This window comes from Notechis scutatus, chromosome 4 (assembly GCF_049901735.1).
Source record: "Notechis scutatus isolate UNSWTSFEM ecotype Mainland chromosome 4, rNotScu1.2, whole genome shotgun sequence".
NCBI classification, from domain to species: domain Eukaryota; kingdom Metazoa; phylum Chordata; class Lepidosauria; order Squamata; family Elapidae; genus Notechis; species Notechis scutatus.
In genome coordinates this window covers 138876205-138895884 of record NC_142012.1, presented here as the reverse complement: position 1 = coordinate 138895884, position 19680 = coordinate 138876205, and the positions used below count along the sequence as shown (strand labels likewise).

General features: G+C 34.9%; 1 protein-coding gene across 6 annotated transcripts in view; it reads right to left on the bottom strand.

Moving 5' to 3' along the window:
* Positions 1-39: 39 nt before the first annotated feature.
* Positions 40-19680, bottom strand: part of PLS1 (plastin 1) — a 69940-nt gene continuing 50299 nt past the window's right edge. For 4 of the 6 annotated variants that reach the window (XM_087965114.1, XM_087965118.1, XM_087965117.1 and 1 more), the window contains exons 11-16: positions 15431-15509; positions 10415-10529; positions 9260-9393; positions 7241-7364; positions 5277-5401; positions 1269-2029 (exon numbers count right to left, since the gene is read on the bottom strand). In XM_087965114.1, the coding sequence (XP_087821240.1) occupies positions 1894-2029; positions 5277-5401; positions 7241-7364; positions 9260-9393; positions 10415-10529; positions 15431-15509 (713 nt within the window). In that variant the 3' untranslated portion in view covers positions 1269-1893. Of the gene's footprint in view, positions 2030-5276; positions 5402-7240; positions 7365-9259; positions 9394-10414; positions 10530-15430; positions 15510-19680 lie in introns of all 6 variants that reach the window. The other 2 variants (XM_087965113.1, XM_087965116.1) reach the window with 1 other exon arrangement.

Here is a 19680-nt window from a genome sequence, read left to right as displayed (position 1 = left end):
GTTTCTATTCACTCACACACAAACACACACTGCAAGTAATACACTATAAATACCATTTATTTGTTGCTATCATTAAATATGTTTTAATTAGTTTTATTCTAAACTGCAAACCCTAACAGTTTGATTTTTATAATTTTTTGTAATTTTTTATAAAATGTACGTTGTTATACAGATGATACATTTCTACAGAAAAATCTCCGAAATGGAATTTGTAAGTTCAACAGCACAAGTAATACATTTTAACTATCAGTGTAACAAATTAAAAAAACATTTTAATTCCCAATATTTAATTAGTTGATTAGTAGTACAATCCTGCATCTAATGTATAATGGGTATCCTAATAGTAATGGAGGCATAAAGCACAGCTATGAGAATACACCAAAATTCCTTTTCTATATCAAAATATCTTCACTTTGTCACATCTCTGATTGCTTCATAAAAATAGCTAACATACTGTCATACTCTCTATAATTTCTTTTTCAGAGAAATTGAAATATAAAACAGTGTACAATTTAATTAACAAACGTTACTATTCTGGAGCCATTATAAATGTCTCATTTCATGACCATGCTAATGGAATTTGAGATTGAAACAGAGTATTTTTTCTCTGTCCTGTGCAAATTTTACTGATTCTACCCACACCAACCTCATCAGTGTTTAAGATTTATTTACAGTTTGTACCATCTCTCTGTGAAGTAGTTTTCCAACAAGCAGTCTAAAGAATAGATAATCACATAATGATTAACTATAATTTACATCAGCAAGCTAGTTTAAAAAAAAAAGCTGCTTTGGTAAGGGAGCATTTTTTTTCAATCATAGTTGAAATACAAGATTTGTTACAGATTTAAACATTGTCTGTGGAGTCCTTGGTGCCATTTGATTATTTGCTTGTGGACAAACTTTCTTTACCTGACTATGTAACATCAGCAATGGAAGTGAGTGTGAACTTTGTTCCCTGTTTTATATAGTAGCTTGCTTTGTTGGTGTGGTTTTCTTTTAGGAAGTTCCTTGATTAGGGTATTGTTTTCTGCTTCATTGTTTATATGGTGTTAATCCCGGTTTATCTTGATATCAGCTGCTGGAAGGATGTTTTCTGATCTTTTTGTTTCCTTAGCTTTTTATTTTCATAGCTTATATATTCCTTTTCCTGATATTTTGGTTGCTGCAGTATTTGTACTCTTCTTACACAGCAACTAGTGTGAGAGGTTCGGTTATTATTTTGGTAATGGAGCACTTGGTTAGTGTGGATTGTTTTTGATAGATTTGGGTTTCTAATTTGTTATTATTTCCTCTGCTGATAAGGATATCCAGGAACTACCAAGGAGAAAACACTTGGCAGGATATATATTGACGCTGTACACAAATAGTGAGCAAAGTCCACACTTAATAGTGCTAATGATGTTACCTAGTCAGTTAATGAAACATCTACAAAGAACCAAAGACAAGAGGACCAAGGACTCCGCAATTCAACTCTGAGCTACATATATTCTCTTTTATTGAAAACATTGACTCTTTATTTTATAACCATAGCAAGAGAAGTTTGTTAGCAACAACTGAAATTTATCTCATCAATCAAAAGTTTTGACTTCACAGTATTTCCTAAAATAGCACTTTACACTCTTGGGAATCTTTGCACTGAGAAAAATCATATACAGGTTAAAAAAGCTGCTGAGCATAGTAATGTTAATTACGATTATTGCATCATGTTAACAGAGTTAGCTCACATACTGATGTAATACACATTTCAAGTGATAACTAAAAAAGAAATCCTTTTAAATAATCTATCTTTACTTTTCCACATTTATATATATAAACTATCTGCTTTACATTAGTCTGTAAACAATGAGGCATTCAATGCGTTTATCATGGCAGAAAAAGAAAAGAAACCATTCTTTATTTTATTTTGTTTAATCCTCTTCCCATTAAACATGCAAACACTGTCATGACCATTTTTGGCTTCACTTCTACCAAGTCATCTGGTAAGGCATATATACAAGCACCAATTTTCCGAGCGATAGAAATAGCATACCTTGGAAAGAAAAGGGGGAAAAATATTTGTTTAGCATTATTTGCATTGGAAGTGTACCCAATGATGATTCCTTAGTAACTTGTATCTTTGCTAATGAGACAATAATTTCTCTTCACTCTTTTCTCCAGTCACAATCTCTTGCAATCCTATATGATATATCCCATTCCAAATAGTTCCCCAACTCTCAGGACTAACTTTTCAAAAGAGCTATGAACAATATATCTGTACTTTTAAAAATAAGATGTATTTCTAACAAAAGTTGACTGCCATATATTCTTTCCACCAAACTACAAATAATTTACCGTCATAAATATGTGTTGTTTTAAACCTACTTCTTAGTAAGCTAGAAAAAAGTGGAATAGATAGCACCACCACTAGATGGACTCGCAACTGGCTGGCAAACCGTACTCAATGAGTAGTCCTTAATGGGTCTAAGTCTACATGGAGGGAAGTAAGCAGTGGGGTGCCACAAGAATCTGTCTAAGGCCCAATACTCTTCCATATCTTCATTAACAACTTAGATGAGGGAATAGAAGGGAACTTACCAAATTTGCAGATAATACTAAGCTGGCAGGAATAGCTAACACCCAAGAAGATAGGCTCAAGATCCAGATGGATCTTGACAGACTAGAACACTGGGCCATATCTAACAAAATGAAATTCAATGTAGAGAAAAGTAAAGCCCTACACCTAGGCAAGAAAAACCAAAAGTACACACATAGGCTGTGTGAAACTAGGCTCAATAGCAGTAACTGTGAGAGGGATCTTGGAGTCTTAGTGGACAACCAGCTAAATATGAGCCAGCAATATGCCGCAGCAGCCAAAATAACTAATGCAATCCTAATGCATTAACAGAGGGATACAATTGAGATCAAGTGAGGTACTAATACCACTCTATAAAGCCTTAGTAAGACCACATCTAGAGTACTGCATCCAGTTTTGTTCACCACATTATAAAAAAGATGTTGAGACTCTAGAAAAAGTACAGAGAAAAGCAACCAGGATGATTAGGGGACTGGAGACTAAAACATATGAAGAACTGTTACAGGAACTGGGCATGGCTAGTCTAATGAAGAGAAGGACCAGGGGAGACATGATAACAGTCTTCCAATATTTGAGGGGCTGCCACAGAGAGGAAGGAGTCAAGCTATTTTCTAAAGCGCCTGTAGGCCAGACAAGGAATAATGGATGGAAACTGAACAAGGAGAGATTTAATCTGGAAATAAGGAGAAACTTTCTGACAGTGAGAACAATCAATAGAACAACTTGCCCTCGGAAGTTGTGGGAGTGTCATCACTTGACACTTTCAAGAAGAGATTGGACTGCCATTTGTCAGAAATGGTGTAGGGTCTCCCACTTGGGTGGGGGATTGGACTAGATGACCTATAAGGTCCCTTCCAACTCTGATTATCTGTTATCTGAATCCCAGCTAGTTCTTTTTGTCTGACTTCTTGTAACAGAGATTTTAACTGTTTTAATAAGATTTAAAATGCCTTTTTTATTATTTAGTTGCCTTGAATGCTATTGGTAGAAATATGGGATATAAACCATATAGTTAAATAATGTAGTAAAACCCAAACCAATTCAGAATAAAGTAGAAAAATGTGGGTGGATATACACTGATTCCTAACATTTAAAAAATTTAACAAAATGAACACTTTGTTGTTTTAAAAAGGATGGTAAGACCATACTGATTTCTCACAACAAGGAATATCAAAGAATTTTCATTGAAATTGCCTTTGAAAATAGCCTGGAAGTTTGTTATACAAAATGACAGTAAAAGGTACCAGACCCTACAATCCACTCTTCAGCTTATATAAATGCTGAAAATATATTTGAGAAAGAAGGCTGTGTAGATATTCGGTTGTCGTTTAGACAGCTTTCAAGGATAGCATCAGGGAGATAATAGTAAGGGTTGTATATTCCAATAAGAGCTATAGCTCAGATATTGGTTCAAGGGATTCGAAAAACTTCCTATCAGGCCATTATAATTCAGAAGTGTTCCCAATTACAGACATAGTATTTTAGAAAGAGTACAACCACATTCATAAAATATATTTCCAAAACTATCTGCCTAGTAACAACTTTATGAATTCAGTTTTATTTGGATTGAGTGTACATTTAACCATCATGTTATAAATTATTTTAGATTCCAGACATTAATTCAGGAAAGCAATTTTGTTTTTTCAATTGAATTTCTGAAAAAGGGAAATTTGAGCTTGATGTGATTAATATACTAACCATAAGTAATATACCTAGGTTACCTCAATTTTTATTTTTTAACTTTTTATATTTTAAATTTTATGTCATATAGTATGCCTTAGTTTATTTGTGATGCTTCTGACACAAATAAACTCAATTAGCACATATTGTAGATTAAGGCTATAAATGCTTCAAAATGATTTTTAAAAAGTTTCAGTCTTCTTATGAAGAATGCTAGAGCATGCATATTTATTTTTCAGGCTTCCACATAAATCTGCAAAAATATATTACTGTTTTGGTGGACTGAGATCAATGTAGATCTCAGTCTACACTAAATGTGACTCATTACAGATAGATTAGATTAGAATATCTTTAATGTGACTCATTACAATTATAAGGATTATAATATACAATTAAATATTATACAATTAAATAATATACAATTAAATATTATTTATGACAAAATCTAATGTCATGCTACATGTAGTCCATTGAATGGGATTCTATTCTTTGTAGAAGTAAAGAATATTGCATCATTATGTCTAATGCAAATATTTTTCCAGTGAGGACTATTCATTGAAGAAGTAGGATGTTATATATTTCCCAGCTTTAATATACATAGGAAATATTCTCAGTCTTGGATTTAATTTGTTTGTGGAGCCTCTGTTGTACTTTAGTTTGACAGAGCTGTTTTTGACTGGGACATATTGTATTGTCGTCATGTTTTTAACTGTTTTATTAATATAATTTGTTAACATGTTTTAACACATTTTATTATGTTGTAAGCAGCCTATATCCTTTTAGAGTGGGCAAGCATAATAAATTTAATTACTATTACTATTATGACATCAATAATAATAACAGTTGGAAGATTTAGAATGATTTGTATATTCCTCCCATTTGAAACTTAAGAAAGGCAGCTTTAATCCATACTAAAACATTACTCTTTAAAATGCCATACTTCTATAAACTATGGCAATTTAAAGGATTGTTTGTTGTTTTCATTCCACAGGATAGTCTTCTGAAATATGCTGCAAGGACTTACTTAGCATTATTTAGCTTGTCTGCTGGTGTTAGATCTTCTCTCTTGACCATTTCTGGGCGGACTGCTTTTGGTGCAATAGCATCTATTAAATCTAATATTGGCAAACTAGTGCTTATAGATTGGTCCTGAAACAAAACACATTAAAGTATTGTTAGTTATCAATAATGAATTATTTTCAGTCATCATACCTTGTCATCTTTAATTTGGCTTGTCATATACTTTTATCCAGTTATTGTCCATGATAAATCAAACAAAAGGTCCTCAACATGTTTTATTGGACCTCAAAGATTTTGTTTCCTGAACACTTTTGAGTGTAATCTTGTAGGTTTTGTCCTAATCACAAAAACAACTTGTAATTAACCTACCATGTACCATTTTATAGAAATCTATTTTTAAACAATGGCAATGTACACCCTTCAGTTTCTGTTGGCTATGCTGCATTCATGAAACATATAAAAACATGAAAGTGTTATTGAAGCCAGTCCACAATATCTGTGGAGATCTACAAGTAGTGGTTCTGCTACTCAGAATGCAATTTGGTTAAACCAAGTATATCCATGTTATAGGATCTCTTGCTGGAATGGGGGATTGGATTAGAAGACCTCCAAGATCCTTAGAATAACATATGTTCTACGTACTGTTATTACATATGCAAATAGGATTACCATGCAAGATATTAGTATTACATAAAAAAGGCTGCTCCATTACTATTTTCTTTTACATGCTTATAAATGTGCATAGTACTCTGCTTCTTTCTCCAATCTATGATTTTGAGATGGTCCCTGGGTCCCATCTTGTTCTTGGGATGCTAAGATGTACTTCTTCTGTCTTAAAATAGCAAGTGGTACTGCTATACTCAGTATCCTTTTAACAGCTCAAGAGGATGAGCATTCTTATCCATGACATCAAGTTATCAGCAGGAGGTGCCCTAGAATTATTAATTACGTCTGTGCTTTAAGAGTTTCACCATGCTTTTCTTACACAGGAGATTAAAGCTATGGTTTCAATATTGGCTCCTCCTTTTTAAGTTCTACCGTGAACATTGTGTTATCTGAAAGCAACATTTTACTATTCCCTTTCAGCTGCTAAGTTGATGTTTCTTAATGCACTGATTGGATATATAATTTTAGTTCTAATTGTAGATCACGTTGGCCTGTTGTAACTTTGCTGTCCCTATTTTTCTTAAGTGTATTTCTTGTATTCCATTGTTAAAATAAAAACTGGCAAAGTTTCAGAAACTAGATTTCAGAAAAACATTTTAGCTAACTGGTCATAAAACTACTTTTTACAGTATTTCTGATGTTGCCGTGATCAGTATGCACTTTAGAATACCGTACTTGTTTAAGGCTGATTGAAGGTGTAGAAAAATTTAATGTGTGGATGGAAGTAAAAATTAAACTGAAGTAACATTTCTTCAGTTACATGAGAAAAGAGAATATTGTTGAAAATATAGAAAACTCAAAGATCTGTAAAACATTTGGTTGGTAAATAAAGGTTTACAGATATTTTTACAAAGTTGTTGATATAGACTGGCTGTTCTCAAAAAAATATGATGATCAAAATGTGTTTCTCTGAAGAACACTTTTGTGTACTTTTAATACTTTTATGATGAATAAACTGCCTCTATACTGTATTTGAGTATGATACAACAATTGCAACATAGGTACAAATTTTCATTCTTTGATACAAGGTTCTTCCTGTTTTTAATCATCATGTATAATCCTGCTTTCTTCAAATTATTTTTTATCTAGTTCTCAGAAAAATAGATACAATTATGTTCCATGACAAAGATAGTAATATATATGCCCATATTGTTAGCCAAAATCTAATGTTTTTACATTTTAAAATATAATATTTTAAGCATTTTTATGAAGTGTTGAATTTCTGCTATAAATTGATTCCCACCCAGATTTTCTCTATGTAATTAATATAATATTCCATTTATTTGATAGTCTGTTTATTACCTTGAAGCTAGATATTGAAGTTGTCTTCTTTGCATTTGCAAGAGTTTGATTCACCCATTTAATGATAGTTTCATCATTTACTTTCCCTGCTTCTCCAAGGTCTGATAGTACATTCAAAGTATATCTGCAATAGACCGTATATGTAACTGGTAAGGAACACTAAAGTTGCCCTGAATTTTCCAGTATTATTTTTAGATATTCAACAAAATATACATGAGGTGTGATTGTATTGAGAGAACAAAATAAAATAAAATGACAAATATAAAAACAGACCACACTGTATTGTACAGAAATTCATCACACATTTTAGTACAGGAATTTAGACTGTATTTTTTAACCAAAAGAGTGGGCCTATTTTGATAATTATAGTAAATATCATTAACTATATCACTCCAATTACTACCACTCTTTAAACACATTTCCTGACTAAAACATGGTTCTCAGAAATTAGTGATGAGAATGGAATGGAATGGAATAGAATAGAATAGAATAGAATAGAATAGAATAGAATAGAATAGAATAGAATAGAATAGAATAAACTTTATTGTCACTTTGAATGTATATTAATCGGCATACATTAAAATGAAATCTCATTGCATACAGTTCTCAAAGGGTCACCACCTCCAATATACACTATATAACCATGACAGAATGAATTAATGAATTAATGCAAAATTATGCATGTACCCACATGTATTATATGACACAGAGAAATAACATGGTCTAGTTCGGATGTATACATGTACATGGTGAGAAAAAACATTGGGGAAACAATGAAGAAACCTAACTGATAGTGGAGCTGAAGCCAGACGGGATGAGTGCTAGTTAGACTGGTGACAACATGATCACTAGAAGTGTGTTGTCAAAGTTAAAAGTACTTAATTGTAGCCACCTGCTAGTTAAGATCTTTGGAGGCTGAATGAACTGACAGGAGGGATAGGCCACGAGCAGACTTTGGTTTGCTACCTGGAGAGAAGAAGGTTCAAGGAAGAGCTGAAATGAGTTTGACACAGACAGCCAGAGTCAGAATTATAGTGAGAAGTGTGGAAAGACTGGAATAAAATATTGTGTTGGGAACTGAGTGGAAGGATTGCAGGAGCAATGGTGTTGAGAACTGAAAAGGTAAAAAATGATTGAATGTATACTTAGTAAAGGCAGGGAACAAACTTATGAGAAACCTTGGAATGAGAAAATAGGGAAAATGTCATTTAACTAGCATGTTAAATGACAAAAGCTGTTCCTCAATTCATGACCATTTGTTTAACATCCATTCAAAGTTACAACGGTGCTAAAAAAGTGACTTACAACTGGTCTTTGCACTTACAACTGTTGCAGCATCCCCATAGTCTTGTGGGAGATGCTAGCATGCAGATGCAAACTCAAAGTTGCTTGGAATGATGGAGGATTCCAGTACTGATGGGCAGAAGGAAGTATGCAGAAAGATGGAAATCAAAGTCTCGTGGTGTAAGTGGGACTGGAAATTCACTGTTACCCTATGATGCACCATTTTGCCCAATTGAAGGTTACAAACAATGGAACCTACATGAGAGTTTTAACAGTATATACAGTATGTATGGCATTCTAGGTTGCAACAGTTTTTACAGGCTTATAAGTCCTTTATAACATGGCAGACCTACACAGCAGTATACAGCAGATTTTTAAAAATTCAAGTTATCTGGGTTTTAAACTGCTGGTTGAATAAGTTAAGAACTCTTATGGAAAAAGTTTGAACCAATTTTGTCTAACTGTTAAGGGCTTAGGGTAGAAACCAGGAGACGAGAATTCCAGTCCTGCCTTATGTATGAAAGCTTTCTCGGGGACTTCAAACCAGTCATGCTTTCTCAGCTCAATCTACCTCAGAAAAGGTTGTTTTTTTTGTGGGAAAAAATAGGAGGAGGAAGGAGTATTAGGTATGTTCATCACTTTGAATTATTTATAAATATAATAAAGGCCAGATATAAACACAACCTACTTAATAGTTAATACCATTGGATTTAGTGAGATGTAAGAAAGCCTCACCTTCTCATTAATTGCCAAACTAGTGCCAAAGTCAAAGTTGGGTTGCCTTCGTTGAGATCTTTTCCACCAATTCCAACCAATGAAAATCTGGCATTTGTCTTTCCCAGTTCTACTGCATAGTTACAATTTTCAATCTAAAATGATTTGATCATAGATATAAATCACAGTTATTATCTAGAGTTTTAAAAAGTAGATATTTTGATCTGAAACTTTTGGAAGGAAAAAAAATACCTCATAGAATGCACACTTTTACTTTCTTTAATGTATTCAGTTAGAAAACTTTTTGAGCAAGGTATCATTTGGATTTGCCAAACGTATTATAGGAAGTCCCATAATATTTAGTTTCTAATTAATTCTTTAGATTAAAATGCTGTATTTTGTTATGCAATTGTGCACTCACATTTGTTGTGTCCCAAAAATCCAAATGATTTAAGTTTATATTAAAGTAGAGGCATATTTTTGCTGTGGAATGCATAAAAATGTACTTTCCAGAGGTATTCTATTAAAAATATTAAATTTGGCATATGATGTTATTAAGATGTTCAAAACTGGCTATTAATATGTATGATTGGCAACTGCTCTTTAGCTTTCCTATAAGGTTTTTAAATTATGAAATAGTGGGAAAGTTGCTAGAACTCTGGTTTGTCTGTAGATTTTTAACATATATTTGTACTATGATATGCTAATGCAGTAAAGAAAGTTCTAGCATTGTATGTGAACAATATAATTGTTATTGATCAAAGAGTAATTTAAGTTTCTGCTCTTTTTAAATCTTTTTTATGGCTATGTAGATTATATCCTGAGATCTCTCATCAGTCAGCCACCTGATGATATATCACTAAACATGTCTCTACTGTACACTGCTGTTGCTGATATTATTAGTGGTGGTGGTAGTCTATTGCTTGTATGTCAATACTCCGACATTAGCCAAATAGTAACATGGAAGTTACTTCAATGCTTAGTTTCAAAATTCTGTTACAAATTTCTACTTGGCTTTGTGAATCACAAATAGAACCATAAAAATTATCAGTAGATATATTAATTTACATGTATGCTACTATCTCTACCATGTTTCCTTGAAACTGAGATAGATGAATAGAAATTAGTGGTGATTATGAAGGCACCAGAGTTCCTAACTCAGAAATATTTACAAACCTTTTTCATGTTACCCCCAAGTGCAGGATATGGTGGTTTGTTGACATGACTCCATTCTACAGGTACACGAATCATTTCATAGAGTTGAAAGATTACTAAACCATCAGCAAGGTCACTGGCAAAGTGAGGGAGAAAAAAAGGTTATTCTAATTAAAAGCAAAACAATTATCCTTTAATTAATCAGAAAACAGATATTTTCACTGCTTCTATATTTTTTAAATTTCCCATTTAAATTATTTACTAAAATCATTCACAACTCACAATGCTATTTTAAAGTATTATTATGATTGGTTGCAGTCAGCCAGATGTTTATACTGGATTTGGCATTTTAATCCACCTATCAAGTCTTTCCCAGGGATATGAGATAGGTAGATATGGATGTTAGGTATAACATTGATCAAATATGGTTTGGGTGAATAAATATATAAAACTTAGATATCATGGTTTGGCTATCACTTTAAGCACAATGCTGCAGGCAATTAGCCTTAAGGGTGCGTTAGAAGTTACAATATAAGGAGCTAGAAGCTGTAAAAACTTACTGCACTAACTGTGTCTTACTGCGTGTCTTACCCTAACTGTGTCTTACTGTGACTAACTGTGAGTTCCTGTCTGCTACTGTTTGCTGATTTATTCGTAATTCTACTGTTCTACTGTTTGAACTTCTTGCTGAATATCCAGCGTTGTTCCTCTGGAGAGGCACGAGGAGAGAATCTTTATCGGCTGATAAAGATATTGCAAGGACTCAACTTGGACTATACTAGTGAGTCTTACTGATGGAAATACTGTGAATGACTTAATGGACTGAATGACAATGCTTTAAACTCTAAATGGATTAAAACTATTTAAACTATAAACAGTGTTTGTGTTCAGTGTGTATACTCTGGGGCCCTTCCGCTTACTACTGCGCAATACTCTGCTAGGGTTAATCCCAAACCCAATGGATGTTTGATGGTGTTAGCAGTATTGTTGCATGATGTAAGCTGTTCCAAGTAAAGCTGCCTTTTGCAATTGACTGACAATAAATTTGTCAATGCTGATGGTGTTCAAGTGGTGCTCCAATTGTTTTTAGATTGTATTTAAGGAACCTGTTACTATGGTACTACCTTTCCTTTCTTTTACTACAGTTGTTCTATTTCTATTTCTATGTCTTTGTATTTTGTTATTTTCTCCAGTTCTTTTTCTTCTAATCTGTTGTCTTCAAGTATTGCCATGTTCACTATTGAGACTTTGTCTCTCTTATCAACAACTAAGTCTGGGATGTTATGTGGCAGGTGTCTGTCGGTTTGAATTCTAAACTCTCAGAGCACTTTAAATTCTTCATTTTCAATTTCTCTGTTTTATAGTCCCACCAGTTCTTGCTTGCAGGCAAATGCTATTATTTGCAGTTCTTCCAATTATTATTATGTACACAACAATGTGATCTCAGAGCTGCCAGATCTTTAGCTGGTGTTGGCTTTCATACACAGTTCTTCCCAAGAACCTAAGGTGTTATATTGAGCATAGTATAGGTGCAGATCCAAGCAGTGTATACTTTGTAATTAATAGATTGAAATTTTGTCAATGAACAGATTTACTAAATGCCATTAAGATTTTTTGGTATAGCGTGCAATGTGCCTATAACCAATGAGACCACTATGGATGATTTATACCATAATCTTTCAACTTTGATTTTCAGATCTTGATACTTTGTGTAATCTGGTATGCTAATTTATTAGTTTGTATTCAACAATCCCACAATATACTATAATGATAACACATATTGTAATATTGTTATTTATCACATTTATACAGCAGCTCATCTCACACAGGGTGACTTTGGGTGACGTACTATGAAACAAACAAATACACCTTATTTTAAAACCACTTAAACACCTAAATAATTAAGCATAAAAACAAGATTCCAAGAAGATTGAATTCAAAATGTTATACATGATGCAACCAATGTGTGGGCTCCCTGTTGCCAAAAGATCACTTGTCAGCCTCACAGATTGACAGTACTCCCAGAGAGTGGCCCAGATAGGAAATACTAGATGAGTTTATTTTATTTTACTGTAGGGCTACATTAACAGATTCTTGCCAGACTAAAGTACAAATCTTCCCATGGTGTCTATTCACCTAATAAGTTGGGCGGATCTTTAATATATTTCGCTTCCACTTTTATTTGATTGTTCCCAAGGCTGTATCTGTTCTCATTTCCAAAGTCATTCCCTCATACAATTATGTGCCCAGCCTTGATGAAAAAATACATGTTTTGAGAGCTTTCCAGAAGGGCATATGGTTTGGGGCCAATCTCACCTCAGGTTGGATGATGTTCCAAAGGACAGGTAGGTAACCAGGCAGAAAAGGCACCTTCCTAGATCCCATCAGATGGAAACTCTTAGCCGATGGCATGCTCAACATGTGTTTCCTGTCAGATCTAAAGTCTGATGACTCCTCTGGACACTACCTGAGATACCTCTCCAGATGTCCGTTTGGAGGAGGAGGAGGAATCAGTTCCAGGCACTCTTGGAGGGGAGTTGGTCAAGCAGCCATTGGGATTTGGCTGAACCACAGCTGTAGCAGAACAGCCCTGAGGCTTCAGGTGGGGAAAGCACACAGCTACAGCCAATTTGAAGAAAGAACTGCCTTCTGCACCTGATCAGAGAACACATATGGCAGAGAAAAGGCAGGAGCAACAAAGGTCAGCCCAATTACTCTTTAGGAGGCAGCCTTGCCTTTCTTGATGGACTGTACCAGAAGCTGACTATTTAGCAGATAGCAGACAGATGGTGATGATGCTGTGAACAATGTGTTCATTTTGTATCTGTGTGTTTCCTGGTCATTGTATTTTTGCCTTGTTTTAGATTGACACCTACCTTCACTTTGATTTAATTTTGCCTGGTCGGTTTATCTTGTTTGGGAAACTTTCAAGTGGCTTGTGGACTCATTGGCCATTGATCTGTGGACTAACATCTGTCTGCTTTTGGCTGGATTCAATTGGGACAGTTCTGGGGATTTTGTGAAGGGAATTGTTGGGGAATATTAATAAACCCACTAAACCACTGTTATGTGTGAGTGAGCAGGATAGCACATAATGGGATAAACAAATATAACTGAGGAGAGGCAATACCTCAAATAACCCTTCCCAATGCCACATAGGGCTTTAAAGGTCAAAAACAGCATCTTGAATTGCATCTGTAAGTGAACTAATAATCAATGCAACTCATGGAGAAGATGTGTGGTATATGTTCTTCTAAAGGCACACATAACAGAATAACAGAGTTGGTCTTCTAGTCCAATCCCCTGTTCAAGCAGGAAACCTATACCATTTTAGACAATCTTTCTTTTGTCTGAAATGGTAACTTTCTCATGCCACTGCATTTTGCACCAGCTGAAGCTTTTGAGTATTCTTCAAGGACAGCATCATGTACACCATATTAAAGTAGTTCATTTGGGAGGTGAGCAGAACCTCACAGTCCCAGAACATGTACACAACACAAAATTGTGCAAAGGCCCTCCTAGCCTGCATTACTCCTCGAGCAAAAGTCATGAAAACAGAAGGAACTTCAGATACCAGATCCTGAAGACCCAAAACAATTTAGTTTTTTTGTTTCCCATTCAGTCTCACAGCCGCCAGGCACCAGAGCAAGACATCAACAGCACTGCTTAATTTGCCAGAGTCAGAGATGAATAATCATCTCATGGCAACAAATGATCTCACTCAGCAGTTTCCTGTAGATGTTAAAATAGCAATGGGGAGAGTTCTGAATTCTGCAATGGTCATGGGTAGGACCTTTCACTGCCAATCAATAGCAACTAATGCTGGCCCATAGGATGGAAGAGAACCAGCCCAATATTGTGTGACTCCCAATCCTTGGAGCTGATCCAGAAAGGTACTGTGATTAAAAGTATCAAAAGATGTTGAGAGGGCAAGAAGAGCCAGGAAGGATGCACTACCTCCATCTGCTCCCATCAGAGATCATCCAAAAGCACAATCAATGCCATTTCTGTGCCCAGAAACATGTCCAGGCCTGGATCCTGACTGAACCTGCTGTGTGACCACTTTCACCATGAGCTTCCCTTAAACAGGGAGGTCTGATCTTGGTTGGAGGTTGTCCTGTATAATGTGATCCAGTGATGGCTTTTTTAAGGAAAGGGCAAATCAACACCTTAAAAAGTGAAGAAAAAGAAAAACCTTGTCTCAAGGATAAATTTATTCCAGCTAAAACTCATTCACTTATCACTCATCCCATCCCCTCCAGCAACCTTAGCTAATTATGGGGGTGCATGAGTCTCATAAGAAAGTGGTTAAGCTCACAGTCATAAGGATCCTTCCTACTTCGTCAGGCCCAACAGGTTTGAACTGTTTCATATTGGGTTATCACTGATACTTTTAGGGGGAATCCAATGGAATGCAATATAATCATAAACTGGATTATTGTATTATTATTATTACATTCAGAAAATTGTACTGTGTAAATTATACTTACATTGTGTAAGCCACCTCGAGTCGCAATGGGCGAATAGGCGGCAATATTAAATAAATAAACAAACAAACAAACAAACAAACAAACAAACAAATAATACTTGTTCAAGAGGTGGATCAGAAAGAACATGCAATGTGTACTCTCAAATTGCTCCTAGAATTGACAGCTGTAAAAAAACCAACAACTTTGCACTCCAGCGACCAGTTCAACTCTCCAATAGCTTCTAGTGACATATTCAAATCATCAATATACATAAAAATAACACTGCCCAAACTGGCAACAGTTTTGAGCCAGATAGAACAACCTTGCCCTTGGATGAAGGTAGAAAATAAACATTAATTCAAAAAAGCTTAAATGATTCAGCACAGGTATATTAGGAAGAAAATGTGATTGAAGTTGGCACTACTGCATTACCGCATGTAATTTTATATCAAATCTTTGAAACAAAGGAACAATCTAAAACACTTAAGACCATAGATATTTTTCGGCATACTTTAAGTGAGCAAGCTTTGCTCAGGGTAAAAACTACATAAGGATTTTATTTTTTTACCTGTATAAGTGATTAATATAAGGAGTTACACCCAATGAATTCATCCAGTTTCTAAATGTTCTTTCTTCCTTACTTTCACCTACAGTAGAAAGATAATAATTTAATTATACTTTGATTTTTGGTCTGTTTTTTTTTAAAAAACTATTGAATCGCAAATAGAAGGAATGGTATCACAAAGCAGGAGAGGAAGAATGCTATCATAAAATGGAAAGATATATAAATGGGCGAAGAATAAACAAATCTAAATTAAATCAAAACTATAAAAAGGATACTTACTGAGCATAGCAATAGCAAAAACAGTATTTGTGTCCACAACAGTTAGTTCAGTTTCATGGTTATGTACAAGACCATCCATCAAATTATATGTTTGGGTTAATGATTAAGATTTGTTTCAAAAGGTATTTCAATCTCTAATTGAAATATATTTTGAGTACTTCAGAGTGAATTAACATGCTTCCAAGATAATTATAGAAAGAAGGGATGCTAAAGGGTATATTTGGCAAGCTCACAATAAAAATTAAAACTTCATGCTAAATAATGCAGAAAATAACATGCATGCTGAAAAAATCAATTCTGACTGAAAGAACTGTGAAAGTAAAAAAAAATAAAGGTTATATTTAATATGCCACTCTAAAATCAAATTCTTAAACTTCTTTTTAACCACCTACCATCACTATAACTCCTTTCATTCTTGTTCAGTGTTTAATAGGTACCTTCTTGAGAATATACATGTTTGCTTTCCTTGGAATAGGTATAAATAATAGATAACCAACACAAACTGGAACATGGTAATAACATGCCTTGTGACACTTTTCTTCTGTAATCATAATGTTGTGCAGCAATACGTAGAGATCAGAAACGGATATGATCAATTATGCTGATTATTTTTCACTTTCTCAAAATAGAAAAATGCTGAATGTTTAATTTCAGTTATAAAAATAGGAGTAACTTCAACATTCATTTTGCAAGGAAAATAAACCAAGCCATCCTTAAGCATGGCTGCTATGCATGATAAGATATATTTCTCCATTAGGTTTTATAGTCATGCAGCTCTCAGTATTGCTGATCAAAACACAATTAATTTTGTCTATCTTTTACTCTTACTGTATAATTTCTAATATGATTTGAATATTTTCATAATAAAACTAAAATGGGTTTACAGGTAGTCCTCAAATTATAACTGTATGGCCAGTCATGTTTCCAAGTTTCCATGTTTCCAAGCACTGAACCAATGATAGTTACAACCAGTCCTTGGAGTTCCAGCCATTCCACCAACCCCATTGTCACATGATGTCAACCTGGGTAATTGGCAACCAGTTCACATTTACAACTGCTTGCCAAGTGTCTTGCAATCATGTCATCATCATTTGCAATCTTTCCTGCTGGCTTCCCCAGAAAGTCAAGTCACTGGGTTATGTCACCAACCCACACATCCTCCCCCAGCCCAACTCTGTTTGTACTGGGCTGGCACCCTTCCAACCTGTTTGACACCTCTTGGGCACCCTTGCAGACCTGAACAGCACCTCTCATGCACTCCCCTCCCAGACCCATGCCAGGCTTCTTGCACATGGTGCCTCCCATGTATCTCTGCACAACCTTGCTCTATCAGTCCTGACAACCTGTGCTCTGCTGGCCCTGCCACTCCGAGTTCATCATCCAGCCTGGTCATTCTTCTCAGCAGCAGCAGGAAGAAAATGGTGAAGATCAGCTCAGGATGAGAAGGCCAGTAGATGAAGGGCAGCAGAGTTAGCAGAGTGCTGATGGCCAAAAAGTATAGAGATGGAGGGAGATAGGGAGCTGGGGGGAGTTCAAGAGGAGGCAGTCTTACCCTGAGGCTCAGGGCTGAGAGGTACCAACTTAGCAATATTTTGGATTGGGATGGGTCCTTATTTAAGGACTGGGTAGGATTTGTTTAATGATGGCAATGGGTACTAAGAGGATCACTGTGGCTAAGCAATACAGTCACATGATATCACACTTTATGATTAAATTGCTTAGCGATGGAAATTCTAATCCAAATTCTGGTTGTTAACTGAGAACTACCTGTAAAAATATAAGAACAGCATGTAATCTCCAGTCTTATCACACAAAATAGGGTTTATCTAATGGAATGGCACAAATTATATCGCTTAAATTTCTGCCAAGATACAGTAAGGACTGTAGATATATATATCAGCATACTATGAGGAAAAGTCCTTGTGTTCTTCAAGAATTATCCAGCAATTGTTTCAATAGGCTGTCCTAAGAGGAATATAGGATGACATATTTTTCTGTCCTATCTTTGAAATGTTTGCATTCCAGTTCATAGTGATAACACTACTAGCAACTTCTAACTTTATTATAACAGTTTGTGATAATTACTATATATCTTAAGGACTATGTTTAATTTTTTATGTTTGCCTGGCTTTTTCTCCATAATTTTCTTTTATAAGCCTGAGGCAGGAAACTTTCTTGTTTTTATTCTACTGGAAGCTCTTGGAAAGCTTCTAGCTGATACATGCCTTGAACAAATAGTTGAATTTTGGGAAGAGAATTTTCACTTTTGACAACTTTATCTTTTCATTCACATGTGTGAGGTTTCATATCATGACTCCCAAGAACTCAATTATGAATTCAAGTAAAGTTAATCTGGCATTTTATATGACTAAAATCAATGTCTATTACTAATATTTTTCCACAGCTGTAATGGCATATTAAAAGAAAAACACTAATATGTCACAAAAGCAGGACAGTTACAAAGGTGGCAGTCATAACAATAATAGAATGAAAGGGAAAACAGATTTCAAAATATAATTTTACAAGCCAAAAGCCCCCAACTAAATACAGTACCTACAGTAGGAGGAGTCAAATCTGCATTTTATGAGGAAAGATTGGAAAGTTATTAAATGTAATATTATGAGCACTATCCTAATTTCACTATTTGGGTGGGCTTAACTCCTAAAAAAACAATTTAAGATCCAAGATCTAGATATGATTTGAACTCCTTCCCATCCACAAATCCTATCTCCAGAAACGTGTTTCTTATTCAAAAAAGCAGAGGAACTTCAATTATACAGGTAGTCCTTTCCTTATAACCATGATTGAGACCAAAATTTCCATTGCAAAGCAAGAGAATTATTAAGTGAGCTTTAGCCCATTTTACTACCTTTTAGCCATAGTTGTTAAGTGAATCACTGCAGTTAACTTAAAAATGATTGTTAAGTGAATCTCACCTCCCCATTTACTTTGCTTGTCAGTAGGTCACATGAGCCCCAAATACTGCAACTATCATAAATACATCTCAGTTGCCAAGCGTTCACATTTTTATTACATGATCATGGGCATGCTACTGTTGAGGTAATTCCCCGTTAGGAGAATGAGTGCATACAGGGAGATGTATAGAGAGAAGTGTTTGAATAATATACACACACAGCACACAGATACACTGTACAGTTGGTGTAGGTTTTTACTTCCAGAAACTTTTAAGTAAAGTTCAAAACAAGCAGTCCAAAGTCATTCACAGGTAAATCAGTCAGTCCAGGGATAATCCAATAACAAAGTCCAGTGTCATAAACAGTTCAGTATCAGACTTACATCAAATCCAAATATAGCAGTCAATTAGGAAGAATGGCAAAACTCTCCAACAGAAGGAAAAAGAGACTCACTGAAACACACTCTCTTCTGAGACTAAGACTAAACAACCCAGGTTTCTCGCTCTATCTTATGGCCGTTTGAGAAACCACATCCAATTACACTTTTAGGATTCTCTTAAAGAGACAGTATTAAAATGTCTATCCTGGTTTATATATTTCCAACCCAAATACCTGTTAGGTGACTTATATTCCTAACAGCTACAATTGTCAAAAGTGTAAAAAACAGTCATGCCACTTTTTTAGTGCCATTGTAACTTCAAATGGTCACTAAAAATGGTTGTAAGTTGAGGACTACCTGTATTGGGGAAATCTTTTCCATTCTTAACTGCCTTGTGCAATTAGATTTATAGGTATCTGTGTTCCAATTTTACCCCATAGTTCTGAATTGAAACTAGCATATCTCCCCTTCCCCCCACCCCCCAAATCATGTAAAATTATGTAGCTTGAGCATGGTTGGAGAAAACACTATGAACTAAACTTTCAATGAAATAATAGAATTATTTATGTTAGAGAACAACAAGGGACTTGATGTTAAAGAAACTTCCCATAGACAAGATGGAGTTGGTAGTGATTTAGGTGAATTCCAGCATTTGGGAAAAATGCCTGCTCTGAAAAGTG